The sequence below is a fragment of the Phalacrocorax aristotelis genome, chromosome 17, assembly GCF_949628215.1.
Source record: "Phalacrocorax aristotelis chromosome 17, bGulAri2.1, whole genome shotgun sequence".
NCBI classification, from domain to species: Eukaryota; Metazoa; Chordata; class Aves; order Suliformes; family Phalacrocoracidae; genus Phalacrocorax; species Phalacrocorax aristotelis.
This window is the reverse complement of record NC_134292.1, coordinates 7,619,640-7,635,772: the sequence shown is the minus strand read 5'-3', so window position 1 is coordinate 7,635,772 and position 16,133 is coordinate 7,619,640. Positions and strand designations below refer to the sequence as shown.

The window sequence follows — 16,133 nt, the reverse complement described above, 5'->3', positions numbered from 1 at the left end:
TCCCCTTTCCTGAACACACTCTGTGACGGGCCTTCCTGCGGGACCCTCGCACAGCCCACCCCCCAGGAGCTCTGTGGAAGGCTCATCTTTAAAGGACACAGGAGCCCTCCTTACCACGCTTCTGCTCCAGCCTCAGAGCAGCAGCATGGGAAGTCAGTGGCTCCCAGGGCTCTGCGCTGACATCCCAGCTGGAGATGCGTGCCAGGGATAGATTTTCTGTTTAGCTTCTTTTCATATTAATTATCAAAGAGCAACAAATGTTAGCAGCTTGCAACAGACATTATCTGAATGTCTTCTCCTTCTCACCAGCAGCCCCTGTAGGAAGAGGCTCCCCAGCATGCAGGGAAAGATGAGAGCACAGGACCCAGCTGGCTGCCCCCTGGCCTTGCAAGCCAGGTGCATTTTGCTGACTTGGGATAGGAAGGAGGACAGGAATGATGGGATCCCTTCATTCTGCAGGATGCATCCACCAGGGAAGGTGCTGAGTCTGGTAGTGTCCATCATCTGCCAAACATCAAACTGCCTTCTAAAGACAGAGAAACCATAGAGAACTGGAAGGTTTTGTGCAAAATATGGGATTTTCTTAGACAGTTGTGAGAAGTGAGCTGTTTCGGGGACACCACACTGAGCACGGCCATCAACTGGGTAAAGATCAGCCAGGTTTCAAGGCGGCCACTTTTCGATAATGGGAAGCAACAGCACTATGTCTGGGTATCAAACTCTATATTCGGTAATCTCAGACTGATTCACAGACACCAATTAGCTCAGCTTTGCAATCAAGGAAGGTCAAGAGCACTCTCCTCATTTCATATGAGGTGAGACAGAAACGTTCAGTATTGCCGCCTGTAATAAGGTTACAGCCAAGTGAGCAGAGGCAGGGGTACGGGCAGCCCTGCCTCCCTGCCCTCTAGCTCACCAACATTGTTGGGTGTACTGTCAATGCTGTAAGAGACTTACCTTGGAAATTCCCATCTACAGCATCATTTGGCATAATTATAAAATCATGGCTCTGAAGAGGTAGAAGAAGACTCTTTGCTGGGCATCTAGACCTGTCTTGCAAAATTACCATGAACCAGCACATCGCCTGTTCAATTACTCCCTACTAGAATAAAAATGGGTAACTTGTATTTGTCCTGTACCAGACCAAAAACCCCTCATACGCCCTCACAGAGCAGAGATTTGAACAGCAGTTGAAAAGCCAGCTTCAGCATGCCACCTTTGGCAGCCTGAGCACCCATCCAGGCCCACCCCATCCAAAGCAAACCATTTAAGCGATCGCTTGCATCCCCCCGGTCAGCAAGACTGCAGGACCTGCTCCACGTTGAACACATATCTCAAAGCTACACTGAGCTGACTTTTGTCCCTTCCCTCATGATAAGAACCAAACAGGGCAGGATTTTTATGATTATTTATTATCTGTGAAGTGCCGGCAGCCTCCTGACTCTGTACAAGACAAAACTGCTGGGCTTACAAAAAGAAAAAGCATCGTGGCCAAAATCATTTAGCCTCAAAAAAGGTAACGAACGTATTCTCAGGAAGCTCTCAGGCGCTGCCCATCCTGAGGACATATCAAGGTGATGATGTGAACCACCCACACTAGGCAGACGTGTTGCTCATGTCTCTCACCCATAAAGCTTAATTAGATTGCTGTCCAAACACAGTTTGAGAATATGGCCAAAACGCAGGTATGGCCCTTGATTGCTAAAACCCAATCCATTGCAAGAAACATTTTTTTTTAGGTGGGGAAGCAACATTAAAAAACGCCACTACTCATGGAAGTTACAACTGCTTCCAGCAAACAACATGTAGAAAATATTGGGAGGGAGACTCTTAAAGTATCTGCTAGTTTCCAGTGGAAAGGCATCAAGTCCCCCATGTTCACCAGATGGATATCAGCATCTGACACGTGTTGGAAGACATCCATATCAACTCCACCAGCCTGAACTGTAAGTAGCCAAAGGCAAAGCCAGACAGGACATCTGTGATGTGGTGCCGTCCGATCATGACACGGGAAAAGCCCACACAGAGGGCCCAGAGGACCAGCAGGATCCGGAGAGGGATGGCCAAGACCAGGTGGTTGAGGAAGAACTTGGAGAGCATGGCCGCTCGGCTGGCGTGCCCGGCTGGAAACGCGTAGGTGTCCATGGTCAGGTAGTCCAACAAGCCAGGGTTGACGTCATACGGGCCCTTCCGCTTAGCCAGCTTCTGCAAACCAGCCACAATCATGATGTCCAGGAGCAGGGCTACAAAAGGAGAGACGAGGAGGGAAAGGTCACAGACAGAAGCAGAGTCGAGGGCAATTTTCAAGGCAGAACATTCAAGGACTGTTGCTGTCTTTAAATAAAGGTTTGGATTCAGTTCTAGCCAGGTGTCCACAGTTCCGCTGCATGCAACCCCCCTCATCCTCAGATCACCACCCAAACGTTAATTAACCCTCCCAGTTCACCCATGGAGAAGGCAAGTACCATTATCACCATCTCACAGAGGAGAAACCCAAACTGCAGAGGCAAGCGACCCGCCTGGGGAGGAAGAGAGCAACTGGCAAAGCTAAAATTAAAACTCTTTTGGCCCTCAAACCACCGGGTTGGGTGTCTCTGTTTCTGTCCTCCACCCCACGCTTTAGAAACCTCACGCAGTAAGGATGTATCCCTGCCTGGGGTGGATCTGTGCCGGGGTGACCAGGTGCAGTGAGCAGTCAGGGGGAGGAAAGGTGCCTCAGCACTTTCTGGTGTTGTCCTTTGTCCTCTCCCAAGCCCACCACCTCCCTCCTGCCCAGACCCAGCCAGCGGGCCTGCACTGTGCCGGCAGATTTCACTGAGCATTAAGAGACAGTAAGCCAAAGGGAAAGCCATACAATTATGAAAAAGGTCTCCTGCCACAGGTATCAACACCAAATCACCTTCCTTCCCTAACTGCTTCAGGAGTGAAACCCACCAGCACTTGTCTTTATCCTCCTGCTCTTCATCCCACTCCCTTTGCCCCAGCCAACAGGTACTGTCTTTTCTATTTCCTAGAATCGATTTTATTTTTCTTTAATACCCTCATCTGCTTTTCCCCAGCCCTCCTAATTAGTCAGAGTGCTGATTTCAGCTCCTCGCAGCCATGACAAGGAAATACATACCATCATGAGCACAGCCTGCTCCCTCAGCAGGAATGTGAGGGGCTAGTTGCCTGGTTCCCAGGGCCCTGACAAAGACCGTTCCTTGCGAGCTGACAAGGTTTCAGGAGGATGGATGGGAGTGTGGCGGCGGCGGGGATGGGAAATGAGACGGCACATCGGAGGCAGGCGGCTCCTCCTGCCTGCTTGGCACCTGGCAGGAGCTGGGAAGCGAGGAGCTGTGCTCGCCCACCTCCCGCAGTGTGCCACCCCTGCACAGCCAGCCCCCCCGCATCGCTTTGGGAAGGACCTGATATTTATCCTGGCCAAACTCTCTCCTTAAGGGAGGGCTATTTTTCTTCCCCATCTGCAGGGCATCTCGCATGAGGATGGTGGACAGCAGGACCTCCTACCCACCAGGTCCTGCCTGAGCCTCTCCTGAGCTCTCAGAGCTGTGGAGGGCAGATGGAGCAGAGGAAAAGGCCTGGGCACCAGCTCCTCACTAGCGGGAATGGCAGCACAGGCAGCAGTGGGATGCCAGCTTAAACACAACAATAAGCAGGAGGCTGACATGAAGGAAAGGTTCACAGGTGGCATCTAGGCAAGGTGGTGAGGCTCCAGGTGGCAGAGGGGTGCAAGGAGGCTGGTCACAACACTGGCCCTGTAGCAGTAGCAATGGGCATAGGAAGACACGGAAAGCCGGGAGCTCTGCACAGAGCCTCCCCGATGGGACCGGCAGATGGGGAGAGAGCAGGGGGAGGGCTGCAGCGCGCGGCGGGGGAACCTAATGCTGTTTGAGCAGAGCAGTTCTCTGCACTTTAAGATTTGCTGATACTATTTTAAGGGGCTGGCCGGGAGGCAGAAAAGGAGAGGGGAATTTCAAACACAGGCTGCAGAGCCCTGGAGCAGCCACTCATGGCGGCTTTCTGTTCAGGCCGAATGCTGTCAGCACTGCTCGCAGCCGCCGAGGGTAACGAAGCACTGGGGCTGCCTGGCCATTGCGGGGCTCTGCTCGCACTGGGCTTCCTATATCACCCTCAGCCCAGCTCCCCACCCCACCACGGTGAGCCCCATGCCCTGATTCAGCAAAGTGCTTCAGGAGCCAATTTTCAGCGCTTATCAGCTGCATTGCCCATCAGTCCCATCTCACCCTGGACAAGAGCTGGGCGAGAGCCGAAGCTCTGCAACACAATCTCAGGAGCCCAGACTCGCACATTCATTTCAGAGAGATGATGCACCACTGCTGCCAAGAGAAGACTCTGGCCCAAGTTTCTTCTGCTGAAGTCAGCAGCTTATTGCATTGTCAAGGAGCCCAGCCAGGACTCAGGAACCAGTCTGGGCACCCTGAAAGATCCCCAGTGTCTCCCATGGTGTTCAATACACCCACTACAGACCATTGCCCACCAAACCCGCCCGTAGATCAGCAGCACAAATGTCATGTGCTTTAGTGATGCGTGGTGTTCACCATTGCCCATCAGTATTTTGCTCTTACAAGATTTTTTTCTGGTCAAAGGTGATGGCAGGGCAACTTGAGGGATGCAGGCCTGTGCGCAAGGAGGGGTTCAGAGCATGGAGAACAAGCCAAAGAGCTGTTTTAATAATCCTTTCATTCAGAAGATGAATAAAATGGGCCTTCAGTACTGCTAGGTTTGATTTTCGTCAAATGATGCACTGAAAGCAGAAAACCTCGTTTGCCCACATTTCAAGATCTGAAGGCATGACAGCATTAAAAATGGGGGTTAATTTGCCATTAAAAAGAACCACAAAAAACCCCAAGATTTCTCTGTCTGGTGCTTTTTCTGTCACTTCCCCCTGCACTTTCTGTTCCTTCCATGAAGCAACTTCTCTATGAACCAGCCCCAGCAGCCTGCCCTGCCCCGGCCCCCGGGCACAGGGCGTCCCACTGCCCTCAGCCAGCTCTGGGTCTCAGCAGAGCCCCTGCAAAGCCCCGGGGAGCCGTGCTGCGCCCCTGCCCTCTCCGCCTGCTGCTGCTGCTGCTGCTGGCGGCCAGGCACTGCCAGAGTGAATCAGCACGGAGCACTGCTGCCGACAGTGCTGCCAACGGCCCATCCTTCAGAAACAGATACAGACGGTGCTGCTGCTCAGCAGCCCCAGCCCCAGCTCTATTCCCTTGCACTTCCCTGACCTGCATACCTGCTCCGACTTCGGTTCTCTTGCTATTTTCCCCTCCACTGTTTCAGCTCAATGCAAACCAAACCCTCCCTCCTCAGCTGGGCACACCCGCGCCAGCATTACGCAGCTAAGGGGTTAACTTTCTCATAGGCATCCTTGGTGGGTCCAGCTGCAGGTGGGTGTCTCTGCACTGGGAAAGGTGCCTGCTGGCTACCGAAGCGCGCGCAGCCGAAGCCCCTTAGCCTTGCACCCGCCAGCGCAGCCCCAGCCACCTGCAAACCAGCATCGTCACCTTCGGTCTGCCCTTCCCTTGTCCCTAACGCAGACGCATGCGATTCCTTCAGGCCGACGGGGCTGAAGGCTGGAGGAAATATAGCCCTGGGAGAGACAGCAGAGGGGAGCCTGCAGCTGATTTACCGTCCTGCACTCACACAACGCTGCTCTCTGGAGACGGACGGGGCTGTCAGAGGCATGGCAGAGATGGCAGTGTGCCACCTGACCAAGGGGTGAGATGCGAGGACCAAGAAATTATAATTTTAAGCATTTTTTTCTTCATGCCCTTCCCCCAGATCCAGGTAGCATTGGATTTCAAACACAGGCAGCACTGGATTTAAAAAAGCAAAGGAAGGATTAACTCTTGCCCAGTCCAGAATTTCCCCTTTGACCTGGCTGTTAAGGGAAACAATCTTTCAGATTTCACTGCAAAACCATCTGATTGCAAAAAGCTCTATTAACATCTAAAAATTCCTTAAAGCACAAACCCAAAGAGCAAGTCTTGTCTGCCTGCGACAATTTTAGCATCAGAGATCACCTTGGTATTGTAAATAGCCAACATCTGGCATCAGATGCACAGTAAATGAGCTGAAAGTGAGCCCCCTGGGCAGACGTTTTATATCTATTAATAAGAAAAGGAAAACAATTATCTGCCTTGCTCCTACCACCAAATGTTAGGAGCCCATTAAGAGTGGAGAGGCGAGCCCAGTGCAGGCAGGGCACAAGGACGAACCTGAAGCATTGCTGCAGCAGAAGCAAGCCAAACCCCAAATCTGGTTTGGGAAGGGGAAGGGAAGTTGAAACAGTTGGGCATCCCTTGTCACTGTAAGGTACTTTCTGTCCCAGTGCCTGAGGGGTCATCTCTGCTGCCGTCCCTTATGGGGAGGGGGCTGAGAGAGGCTGAGGATGGGGAGAGCACCCTCAGAGGCATTGCCTGCCCCAGGTCGGAGCCAGGCAGCACCTCCAGGGACAGAGGCAGCTTCCAGCTGAGATGTTTATATAAACATTTTATCAAAACTGCAGCTAAAAATCAACCTGGGTGCAGTGCTAGGGACAGGGCGGGCAGGAAAAGAGCAGAAAGCCAAAAAAGCCCTTGGCCTTGTCTGCTCCTGCAGCCGTGATTCACATGACTTCGCACACATGGGGCTGCTTGGATGAGACAAGGCAGCTCTCCAGAGCCCAGCCTGTGAGACTGGGATCAGAAACAGTGTCACAAGCTGGACTCAGCCTCCCCGTGCCATGGCAGAGCACGTGGGGAAAGGAAAAGGGGGAGGCAAATGCCCAGGAGCGAAGAGTGAGCCCATCCCGTGAGCTCAGGTGGCACCAAGCATGGCAGCAGATGTGCATTGGACAAGCTCCTCTGACCAGCCCCAGCACTGTTTTAAAGCAGAGCCAAGCAGGCAATAACTCATTGCCTGGGCTTCCGAGCCTGCAGCCTGCTCTGACCCGGGTCCCGCCGTGCTGGAGGCCACGCCAACCCTGCTGAGATGGCATGTGCTCCCCGCCCCAGCTGCCGAGGCCACGTGTAGGGCCAAGGCTGGCTTTGAAGGTCCTGTATTTCCCAGATTAGCCAGCCTCACGCAGGAGTGAACCCTGGACAAATATCACCATTCCCAGGAAACAGCTCTTTTTGTTCCACAATTAGAATTAATAGTTTTTTTCATTATTTTCTTTTTTTCTTTTTTACTTACATGCCCCATCCTACTGCTTCTCAACTTCCCAAATCTCCCACAGGCATTAGGCTTCCTGACCTGGAAAATGAGCCATTTGCAGCCTTGACTAGTTGACATTAAGGAAAGATGCAGGTTTCAAAAGAGTCTTCACCCTCTCTCCAGCGGAGCTGCTGGCAGCTGGAAGAGCTCCACTACTCTGGAAGTGAACTCCTCCACTCCATTTTCTTCCCCAAATGTGGTACTATTAGGTGTAAGAGCTGACAAAAGACACAGATGGCATGACACATTGAAGAACCAATGAATCAGGCACTGTGGCGTTTTGGGGGGAGGTTATTTTTTTGGCTGAACAAGCAGCAGAGTGGGGTAAGTGGCCATGGGGAGGTGAAAAAACGTTGGAAAGCAGCATTGTGCAATTAATTTAAAAAAAACCCCAACAACTAAAAATAGACCCACTACATCCTAGATGATGAGAAACAGCCCTGAGTGCAAACACAGGCTGCCTGGAGTTCCCCCCTTGGAAATACTGTGCCCCTGGGAGCTGGGCAATTTGAATCTCAGCATCAGTTACTGAGTGGGGCTGCCTTGCTGGGGGTCCGCAGGGCCTGGGGACGAGATGCAGCTGAGAGAGTGAGCACAGAGGGAAGGGCTCATGCTGGTGGGGAAAACGAGCTAAGCAGCCCCCAAGACATCTTAACTGCCTCCCAGAAGGGCTCCGACAGCTTGCGATGCCCCTGTACGCTGTGGCAGCAGTGCAGGTAGCATCAACGCATCCCAGAACCAAGTGCTGCAACACACAAGCACGACGGCACCGTACGGGATGAGCTGGAGAAAGAAAACTGCCTTGGGCTGGGACCAACAGCATCTCCTAGCCCACAAAGGCTGGGCTCCTTGCTTGGGCTCAGCACTGCTTAGGCTTGTGTTTATACCCAGCTGCCTTCAATAAGGCAAATGATAAAAAAAAAAAAATTGGGGCTGATTTTGTGGTGCTCAGAGGGCTTCCAACCACCACATCTCACAGCGTGTTAGACCCAGATCACGTATGTCTGCATCCCTGTACAGATGGAAATGGAGAGTGAGACCAGAACTGCGTCCCAAGTGAAAACACGACGCTTTCTTCCAAGGGGAGAAAAAAGAGACAGTTCATCTGATTCCTCTCTCCCGTTCCCATCCTCCACCAAGCCTAGCCTGGAGCAGGATACCCGATGAGCCCTCCCTGCCCACCGTTCCTCCCAGCGACTCACCTCGCTGCCCAACGCTCCTCCACTTCCCTCTTCCCAGCCACTGCTCCTGTCAAGGCGTGTTAGAGGCAAACACACTCACCCGTTTCTTCAGGATCTCCCTTCGGGCCATTGCCTGGCTCAGCTTCTCTGGCAGGGCTGGCTCTGCCTTAGTGAAACAGCTACTGTCCCCTCTGAGCTCCAGGCAGGGGCACCGGGAAGCTGTTCCCGAAGTGACAGACACAAGGATGACTCATTTCCCATGTTTATTCCCCCTCTTCCCATTCAACAACCCTCGCAGTTCTTTTCTCTTTCACTCTGCATTCAGGCTCTGGAACATTTTGCCTGCTCGCTCTGCGCGAGGGTTGGATTTCAGCTTACTGCAGTTTCCCCAAGGGCTGCACGCTGATGGCTGCAGGGCTTGCAGCGTGCTCAGCACCACGCAGCCGGCCTGGACCTGAGCTCCTCGATGCTGCCTGGTACCAAGGGGCTGATCAGAGCATGGGTCTGGTAGAGACCCTATGCCGGTCCCTGGAAATACCCCCCCGCCTGCTCCAGCCCCAGCCAAATGGGTCCCAGCCTGTCACTGACTGTCCTTTATCTGAAGGGACACTGCAGACTTGCAAGCCTGCCCTGCAGTGAACAGTATCACATTTTCTATAGAGGAAGCAGGCGAGGAAGGGAAGGGGGGCAGGGAAGCCAGGAGAGCTGGGTATCACTTGCTGTTCAGAAGTGCCTGAGCTTATCAGCTGTGAAGGGATGACAGGGAAGGACCAGGGACTTTAACTGCTGTATCCGGGCACCACAACAGGAGGCAAATTAGCAGCCTGATGTGATGAAGAGGAATATTTAATGCCAGGCTGGATGTGTGTCTGGATGTTGGATGCAGGGAGTGGGCATCTGCATTGTTCCCTCTGCCTGGTACCCACCATGGGTCAGTCATGTTGGGTTACTTGACATTTAGACATTTCCACCTTGCTGAGCAGATGTGCTGCAAACTTGCTGAGATCTCAGTGGGCACTGGCAAGGCTGGGAGGGGAGCAGAACAGGGGCTGAACCTCCTCGTGTGCCAGGTTTTACAAGGAGGGCATGGTTCACACAGGGTGCCAGCTCCTGAGCTGCTCTCCCCTTCCCTCCTGAACCATCATCTGCCCTGTCTAGCTCAGAAAATCCCCAGCCTCACAGTGCGAAAATGAAAGGGGAAAAAATAGACACATCTGGCCCCAAACCATCTCTGGGGCTCTTGGCTTAGCAAGCTCTGCTGCATACGACTGATCCATCTGCCATGCAACTCCCCAGCCTCTCTGCTGGGTCTGGGCTGCCGAGCCCTGAGGCTCGACAGGATGAGCTTGTCTGTACTGCCCGGGCATTTAATCTACTCAATGACCTTTACCAGCAATGGGCTGTACTAGCTGGATTTTCACCACAAGGACTCCAAAGAAAAGCATGACAATACCTGAAGTACCTCTGTATTGTTAGAGCAGGGTCAGCAGGGTCTCAAGGGGCCTGGTGAAGGTGTTTCTCGCTCTCTTTCCTTCCTAACCCACCATTTTCCTGCCAGTCTGGTCTTGCTTGAAAGCTGCTGGGGTGGGACTGCAGAGTCCTGGCCATATATATGGTGCTTTTGTTGTTGTTGGTTGTTTGGGGTTTTTTTAATAAATATATATATGGCTCAGGATAAAGTCACAGCTCTGCAGGGGACTATGTCTCAGAATATTGTGGCTTGGTTCCCAGTCAGACTAAAGCTAGGTCAGTATTCAGGGAGAAGGCTGGAGAGAGCAAGAACTGCCTTCTTGCTGACCTTCAGGGGTGAAGAGGTGGCCTTGGGCTCCCCTCCTTTCCTTCTCCTGTGGTAAGCCACCCATCCTCAGCCTGACACGCTGCTCGCGATGATACGTCCGCACCCTGCGGCACTGCTTTACTTGATGGCAATAAATGCTTAGTGACAGCACCAAAGAGCCAATGCGCCCCTCGGAAGTGGGATGTAGAGCCAGCTGGTGATGGATGAGGACTGAGACCTGTGTCACTGAGACAGCAGGCAAAGAGAAAACCAGGGATTTCTCTTCTCCTAGTCTGAATTCCTATTTCAGAAAGCCATGACCAAAGCAGAACAAGTTAATGGCTGGTATTTCAAACCGAGCACAAATATGTATTTTATGTGCAAGGTTTAATCAAACAGACACCTTCTGACACCAAAGACACATAGCTGGACTGCAGATAACTAAACAAGGTGGTGATTTGGCTCTAAACACAATAGGTGGACTTCACCGGAGTAACCACTGTGGGGAGATGACCATATTCCATCCCCATCACAGTAAGAAGGTGCCTGGACCTGGAAGGACTATCAGTCTAACGAGATCGATCTGTTTAGCTTAATAAATAGGAGGTGAAAAAATTACTTGAGTGCTATCCAAAATATTGAAAGGCAGAAGAGATGTTGGCTAAGGGAGTTATTCAGCTGAAGAGACAAGGGTATGCAGACGCAATGAAGGGAAGAGTCAAACTAAAAGCAAGGCACTTGTGAGACTACCTACCACTGCAGTAATACAGAAATGGTCCTGACAGGTTCACCCGCACTTGTAACTGTACATCAGATTGAGTGTTTGCGTTTTTTTCCCTTAACAAATTGAACAGAAATAAATTAAGGGATGTGCTAGAGCCTGTATTTTGCCGTGGGTTAGATCAATGATCCAAATGTTCTTTGCTGGCTTTGCAGTCAATGAATCACTAAATTTGGATCCACATCCTCACCAGATGGATCAGAACCAGAAACCGAGATACTGCTTCTCCCAGGGTTTAACAGAGTTTCTGTCTGGTTCTGAAGCAGATCTGGGAATTTTAGTGAAAGTTTTATATCTGTTTTCCCCCTGAAAGCCCAATTGCAAGGTTCAAATGATTTTCTAAACACCTCAGTTTTCATGAAATCCTTGTGATTACAGAGAACGGTCCTAGAAGTTCCAACACCAGCAGACAAATAAAATTAACTCTAAAACTGGGGCATTTCATGAATTACGATTTTCTCGATTTGGCTGGGGGGTGCAGACTTTCTTCCTGACTCTTCAACAGCCAGGGTTGGCAATGCTGAGATAGTCTTCCTGAAAGCACATTCTGGCAGAGGGATTTTTATAGTGGGCATAGATATCTGATTTCTTCCATCTTTTCAGTAACAGCGTGCTTCTCTGGCTGTTTGGCATTTGCTGGGAAAGCTTACAATGAGGAGAATCAATAAATTCCATCACAGATGACAAACATGGAGGGAAAACATTGTTTGGGGTTGCTAATCAACATCTGCAGCTGGGACGGATGGAGCATCCCAGGGTCAGACCCCCTCACCCTAAATGCTCCCGCATGTGTTGGCAAAGCTCTTCAGGCGCAAGTGCCCCTCCTCCATCTGCAGTGGTGCTTCTGCCAGGTTCCTGGTCCCATTTCAGCAGACTCCTGTCTCCTTGCCTTGAAAGCCTGATTGCAAATCCTAAACAAGTGCTCTATGATGGGCTGGCTCCCTGCCCAGAGACTGCATCAGAAATTCTGCTTGATGTATCAAACACTCAGCAAGCAGGGGGAAGGGAGGAGAGCCAGGGAAGGTAAGGAAGGGGTATCATAGATGACCCCAACTTCCCCACTTCCCTCTTCCCAGGAGACTAGGGAAGCACCAGGAGGTTCCCTTCCCTTTGACCTGTCCCTACCCAGGAGGGCTTTACACCACTTCCTGATGGATTTGATCCACAGGAAAACAGCAGCAAGAGGGACCAAGGATGCCAGATGGAGCAGTTGTGCCATACCCTTCCTATTTACTCATGAGACCCCACTTCTCATGGGATCTGTCTCGGTCCACCAGCCCCAAGCTCCCCAGCCAGACTCCTTCCTCCATCAGCAATGCAGGTATTACGGCAGCAGCTACTCGGATGCTCATCGAGTTCCTGACTGCAATCTTAAATATCAAACCAAGGCCACACTCACAGCAGAGATCTGCTCTGTGGGGTGACACAAGTCCTGCTGAGGAAGCTCTGACAAGGGAGGCTCAGGGCACCTTGGTCAGTCCTACCAGTCAGTGTTGCCTACTCCGAAGTGGAGCTCTTTGGAGGCTACCAGACCTACGGACCTGTCAAGTCACATTGTGAACTAGTCCTTCACACAATTTAACTATTTTCTTTCTTGGCAGGTGAAGAAGAGGGATGGGAGTAGTGTGTCTAGGCAAGGAAGCAAGACTTCAGAAACCCCCTGAGTTGTGCCCCCATTTGAGCTGGCACCACATTTGAGCTCAGGAGACCTGGAGATGCAGGTAGTGGTGCGGGGCTGAGCCCTCCCAGTGACTACCTGATAGTCAATGCAACCCAGAGGTGGCTTTGAATTTGGCCTCCTCGCATGGCAACAGAAGAGCAAGAAAACCTTTCTTGTTTGTAAGCCAAAGGTGGCATCATCTCTTTAAAAGGATCTCAAATATTTTGGACTCAGAGAGGTCAGTTTTCAGGCTTCAAAACCGTCACAGGCTCTCGGGTCGAGAGACATCTGGGAACTTTGCTGGTTGATGTTAGTCACCTACTATTTCATTCTCATGCCCTTTTAAATGGAGCTTCTTTTCTCAGTGAGAGGTTGACCCAGCGCACCGAGGAGCCCGTGGAAGAACTGCTGATGTCGGCGGGCTCTGCATCACCCCGATGCTATTCTGGCTTCTTCCCTGCGATGGCCTCCCTTCATTAGATGTCACAGCACGAGGACAGTCTCTTTCAAAGGCAGAGGGGAGAAAAGGCAGCTACCACTGTGCTTTTCAAGCCAGTTCAGTGCAATCTTTGCCCTCTCCAAAGGATGAACTCATGAAAAAAAAGAACTGGGGCCATGATGCAGAGTATGTATTGCATCACAGTCAGCCCCTGCAGACAGGATGTCCCTTTTCTGAGGTGCCTCTGAAATAAAATGTCCCAACACCCCTCCAAAACACTCCCTGAGAAGCAAAGGCCTAAATCCAGTGTTTTTGATTCCTCTTACCAATCAAAAGCGGGAGCTCCAATCACATCTTTTTTGGGGGAGGGTGAAACACTTGGGCTGATCACAGCCAGATGAGATAGTAACTAGTCACAAGGAAAAACACGATAACATGGCCTCACGTCAAAGGCAGAAGAGAGAGAAGAGCAAGGTCCTCAGGTAGGTGCAGCCAGGGTGGGTTGAGGCCAGGCTCTAAGGCAAGTCACACCTAGAGCTCAGCCTGGTCACTGGTGGGACATTGGTCCACAAGGGTGGGATGGGCCCTGCTCAACTCAGAAGACAACGCCTTTAACACCTCTCAACCGCCAGAAACAGGGACACCAACAACCTCAAAAGAAAGGACTAGCAGGAAAGCCAGAGATATCCCAGCCCCTCTGCGCAGCCTCTGCGTCAAATTAGTGCGTGGAAGTGGGGACCGCAGCAAAAAACGTCCTCATGGGAAGGAGGATGCGAGATCAAACCACAGCAGGGGAGACAGGACTCCATCACATGGTGGCTGAGATGTGAAGATGGCGAGGGGATGGAAAACTTTTTTTCTCAAGGATTTTCTCAGGAATTGAACCAGATATCAAATATTAAAATCTTTATGTTTTCCCCAACCCATCAAACCACCAAGGCAGATGACCATAGATTAAGAGACATCGCTGCTGGTTTCCACTTGCACATCAAAGACACATCCTTGGTCTGATTGGACAACCCTTTCCCATGCAGGACCAGGGACTTTCCCCGGCTCCGTGGGTGTCACCAGCTACAAGGATTACTCCATACCTCTTACACAACTTTTTGCTACATCCATCACCCGTGGTACCCAGGACCAAGATGGCCAATAAGTGCAGCATTCACCCTAAAGGTCAGTCCCTGCTTCCTGACCACACTGGTGGCTGGGAGCAGTCAGAGGAGGAGTCCCGGTGCCGCTGTCCCTTGTGACCAGGGCTGGGCTTTCCCAGCAGGGAGGGAGGTTTGCCACTCACCTAGCAGAAGGTTCATGAGGACCTCCTGGCCTGCCAGTGTGCTGCTCTTCACCAGGCAGATGAGTGTACCTGCAATCCAGGGGATCCCGTGCCCCGTTATCCCCAGGAGGTTAATCATGGAGCGGGCACCACCCCAGGAGGAGGCTCTGTTGGCACACACTCCCAGCCTCTTGGACATGCAGATATCAATGGCCAGCAGGGAGTTGAAGGCGATTCCCTTGAAGGAGGGGTTGAGCTGCATGCAGTCCTCTTCGGGCAGCTGCTGCGACTGCCTCCGCTCCTTGGGGTTGCTGTTCTGGGCACCGGCTGCCCCGGCCTGGCTGCTCTGCTTTCTGCCGGAGCTCCTGCTCTCCTGGTTCCCTTTCAAGGGCTGATTCAGGGAGAGGAACTCAGCCCTGTTGAGGACATTCCTGTCTCTTGCCCTGGACCGTGGCTGGGATGCTGGCATTGCAGTCTCTCTCTAACGCAACCTGCTTTGCAAATACCGGGAAGGAGAGAAATCCCTCTTCTCCCTGCAGAAAGCTTCCCCCACTCCCACTCTCACGAGCCGTGAATTTGGGAAGCTACAAAGGTTCCCCTCTGTTGCAGTTGCCCCCAGCACAGACTGCAGCTGTTAAATATAGAGTAAGGAATGCACATGGCTGTTTACTTCATGGGCCTAGCAAGCTTGGAAGGAAAATTAATGCCAGGCTTGACAGCCACTCCAGTGCCAGGGAAAAAGGTTAAACAGCCAATAGATAGGAAGAAGAGGAGGGAAAAGAGTTGTGCCAAAGGTTGGTTGCTTCTGGCCTGGTCTATTTAAATCTTCCAATTGCTTATTCCCCTGGGGCGCAAGGGAAACTGGGAAATGTAGTTTTTTGCACTACAAGTCACATTTCAGTATCAGAGAGTCAGAGCTGGAGGAGATCACGGCATCCCCCCCTCCCCATGGCAGCTGGTACTGCTCCTACGGTGGCTGTGCCGCCTGGCTTTGTGAGCTCCAAGGCTGGGCATTGCTCGGGAGCTTCCCCCCAAGGGACTCTCCCTGGGTATCTTCTCGACTTGCCTGTTCTGCAATACCTCACCCCGTCTAGGGCACCCTAAATACCTTCCTCTCCCTCGTACGCATACCTTTCAAATATCACTAGCCCCATCCTCTCTCCCCGCTCAGGGTGCACCCCTGCAGTGATTTAAATCACTCACCTCGTCCCCGGACCCAAGGAGAAGCATCACCTGCCTCCTGATTGAAAGAGACACGGCACCGCTAATGAATTCCCATCCCCCTGCCCCCAGCGCTGAGCGTGGCCTCAATAGCGCACATGTTTCTGCCGTGTCATCCAGCATCGCAGATCCCATGCTGAAAGCGGGTGGCAGGTGGTGCCTGCGTCCCGGAGCTGCGGATGTGATCAGCAGCACAGGTACCGGCCCCAGGGGAGCGGGCATCGCGGGACGGGGAGGAGGAAGGGTCATGCCAGGCCCTGGGGAGTCCTCTTGCAGAGGACAGGGAAAAACTGCCATCCCTCCTGCCACAGCATGTTGTGCTCCATCGCTTCGTCTGTGCACGGCTGCTGTCAGCCTCCCGCCTCCCCACTCCCAACTGCAGCTGGGGTGAACCCCTCTGCGACATCCCACCCGCCGACCACCAGCACTGGCGAGCCCCCCCAAGAACACCCCATCTGCACTCGCAGCTCCGGTTTACAGGCCTGAATGATCTCACTACAGTCCTTAAACCACAGCTGTGTGGATCTAAGCCTCAAACACCGCTGGGAGAGACTGTCCATCTCAGCTCCTCCTGCCCCAAGGACAG

At 52.3% G+C, this 16,133-nt stretch overlaps 1 protein-coding gene across 1 annotated transcript; it reads right to left on the bottom strand.

Moving 5' to 3' along the window:
- Positions 1–1,393: 1,393 nt before the first annotated feature.
- On the bottom strand, positions 1,394–14,999 carry PLPP7 (phospholipid phosphatase 7 (inactive)). The gene is made up of 2 exons (XM_075112446.1): positions 14,348–14,999; positions 1,394–2,243 (listed from the first exon to the last, which is right to left on the bottom strand). The coding sequence occupies exons 1-2, from the start codon at positions 14,793–14,795 to the stop codon at positions 1,879–1,881; spliced, it is 813 nt and encodes a 270-aa protein (XP_074968547.1). The 5' UTR covers positions 14,796–14,999; the 3' UTR covers positions 1,394–1,878.
- Positions 15,000–16,133: the final 1,134 nt, after the last annotated feature.

Excerpts from the sequence above, each read along its gene's own strand:
- PLPP7 (XM_075112446.1), bottom strand. The coding sequence starts at position 14,795 with ATGCCAGCATCCCAGCCACGGTCCAGGGCAAGAGACAGGAATGTCCTC. Across the intron at positions 2,244-14,347 it reads CCTCATGAACCTTCTGCTAG|CCCTGCTCCTGGACATCATG; the intron begins GTGAGTGGCAAA and ends CTCCTTTTGTAG.